At 42.6% G+C, this 1659-nt stretch overlaps 1 protein-coding gene across 1 annotated transcript; it reads left to right on the top strand.

Moving 5' to 3' along the window:
* Positions 1–1644, top strand: LOC109837123 (myb-related protein Zm1-like). Its single transcript, XM_020405222.1, has 3 exons — positions 1–268; positions 351–480; positions 579–1644. The coding sequence occupies exons 1-3, from the start codon at positions 130–132 to the stop codon at positions 1204–1206; spliced, it is 897 nt and encodes a 298-aa protein (XP_020260811.1). The 5' UTR covers positions 1–129; the 3' UTR covers positions 1207–1644.

Raw genomic sequence — 1659 nt, forward strand, 5'->3', positions numbered from 1 at the left:
GTGACGCTACCCTTTATCATCTAACCAAAATCTTTTGGCTCCCTCTATATAAACTCTCAGGGTCCTCAATTTTACAGCTAGAATTGGTGACAAGTCCTTCTACTTAGTAGTAGCATCATTAAAATTAAAATGGGCAGAGGCCGGGCTCCTTGCTGCGCGAAAGTGGGCCTCAACAAGGGCTCTTGGACGCCGGAGGAGGATATGCGACTCATCACCTATATTCACAAGTATGGCCATGGAAACTGGCGAGCTCTCCCAAGGCTTGCAGGTAATTAATCCATTATTTAAGTGTGCATGGCTACAGTCATCTTATGTGTTAATGATGCTTACACTAATTAACTCAATTACAGGTCTCCTGAGATGTGGGAAGAGTTGCAGACTGAGGTGGATCAATTACCTCCGGCCTGATATAAAGCGCGGGAATTTTACTGAAGAGGAGGAGGATACCATCATCAAGCTTCACGGGGTGCTCGGAAACAAGTAAGCAACTAAGAATTTCTCTCATTAACTCTATAGCTGTGTAGAGATTGTTGCGATTGTTATGTTAATCGATCAGTATGTTTTAAATTGATTTGTAGATGGTCTAAGATTGCGTCGTGCCTGCCGGGAAGAACTGATAACGAGATCAAGAACGTATGGAATACTCATTTGAAGAAAAGATTGACACCGAAGGATAGAAAATCTCAGCAGAAGCTCGAGGAAGATCCAAGCTCTCCGTCGTCGGTTACTACCGCCTCTGTATCGTGCTCGGACGAAGGCAGCAGCAAGACAGATAAAGAGAGAGCCGAGACGACCGTCGAAGCTAATAATGAGTCGATCGAGATGAGGGATCAAGAGACGAGCAAGGTGGAGATACCCGTTGAGCCCAACTTGGACTTCTGGGACGTGTTTCAGGATTGCTCTGTTTCCGATGTGGGACTAAAAGATGAATACAGTCTAGCTGATTTGCCCGAGATTATGATCGAGCCTGAGATTTTGAATATGATCAATGATGACTTAGATGTTGCAGCCAATACTGCTGCTGCCGCAAATGATCATCGGGATCATCAGGACGCTGAGAAAGAGAGCGAGAATTGGCTGGCATACTTGGAAAAAGAGCTAGATTTGTGGGGAGAGAGTACTGCAACCACGAACGCTGACGTGGAGGGGGCAGATCCAGTGGCAAGTTATTTTCAAGCACTGCAAGAGCTTCACCTTCACCTTTAGATCTATTATATTGACTTGAGATGTCCATATACAAAGTTTTTAAGAGAAAGGGAGAGATTAGGTTATAAAGTCAGCCGCACGGAGATGTGCTTGCTAAAAGATTATACCGTGCTCGTAGTATGGCAAGGGTCTTTGGAGAGGTGCTGGACATTTTCCTAACTTCTCTCACCAAAATCAGTCAATGTTGGTTAGTATATACGTGTTAATTAACACTAATATGCAAAAGTTTGACGGCGAAACTATCGTAAATCGTTGTCATTAACCATCGAGCAATACTTGTTTGGTACCAGTTTTTGGTGCATCTAGGAATATTTTAATCCTGATTATGATTGAATGAGGGATGTGGTGTTTGTTAATGACTTTGTAAGAAAGATATATTGATTAAACTTGAACAAGTCTTTTTTTAGACAAGTATTTGGGCATTTGTCTTAGTTGAAAATTAAGAGCATTAGT

This window comes from Asparagus officinalis, chromosome 4, assembly GCF_001876935.1.
Source record: "Asparagus officinalis chromosome 4, Aspof.V1, whole genome shotgun sequence".
NCBI lineage: Eukaryota > Viridiplantae > Streptophyta > Magnoliopsida > Asparagales > Asparagaceae > Asparagus > Asparagus officinalis.

Bases quoted from the DNA above. Each gene is read 5' to 3' on its own strand.
- LOC109837123 (XM_020405222.1), top strand. From the start codon at position 130: ATGGGCAGAGGCCGGGCTCCTTGCTGCGCGAAAGTGGGCCTCAACAAG. The intron at 269-350 runs GTAATTAATCCA...ACTCAATTACAG, and splicing joins AGCTCTCCCAAGGCTTGCAG to GTCTCCTGAGATGTGGGAAG. The intron at 481-578 runs GTAAGCAACTAA...ATTGATTTGTAG, and splicing joins CACGGGGTGCTCGGAAACAA to ATGGTCTAAGATTGCGTCGT.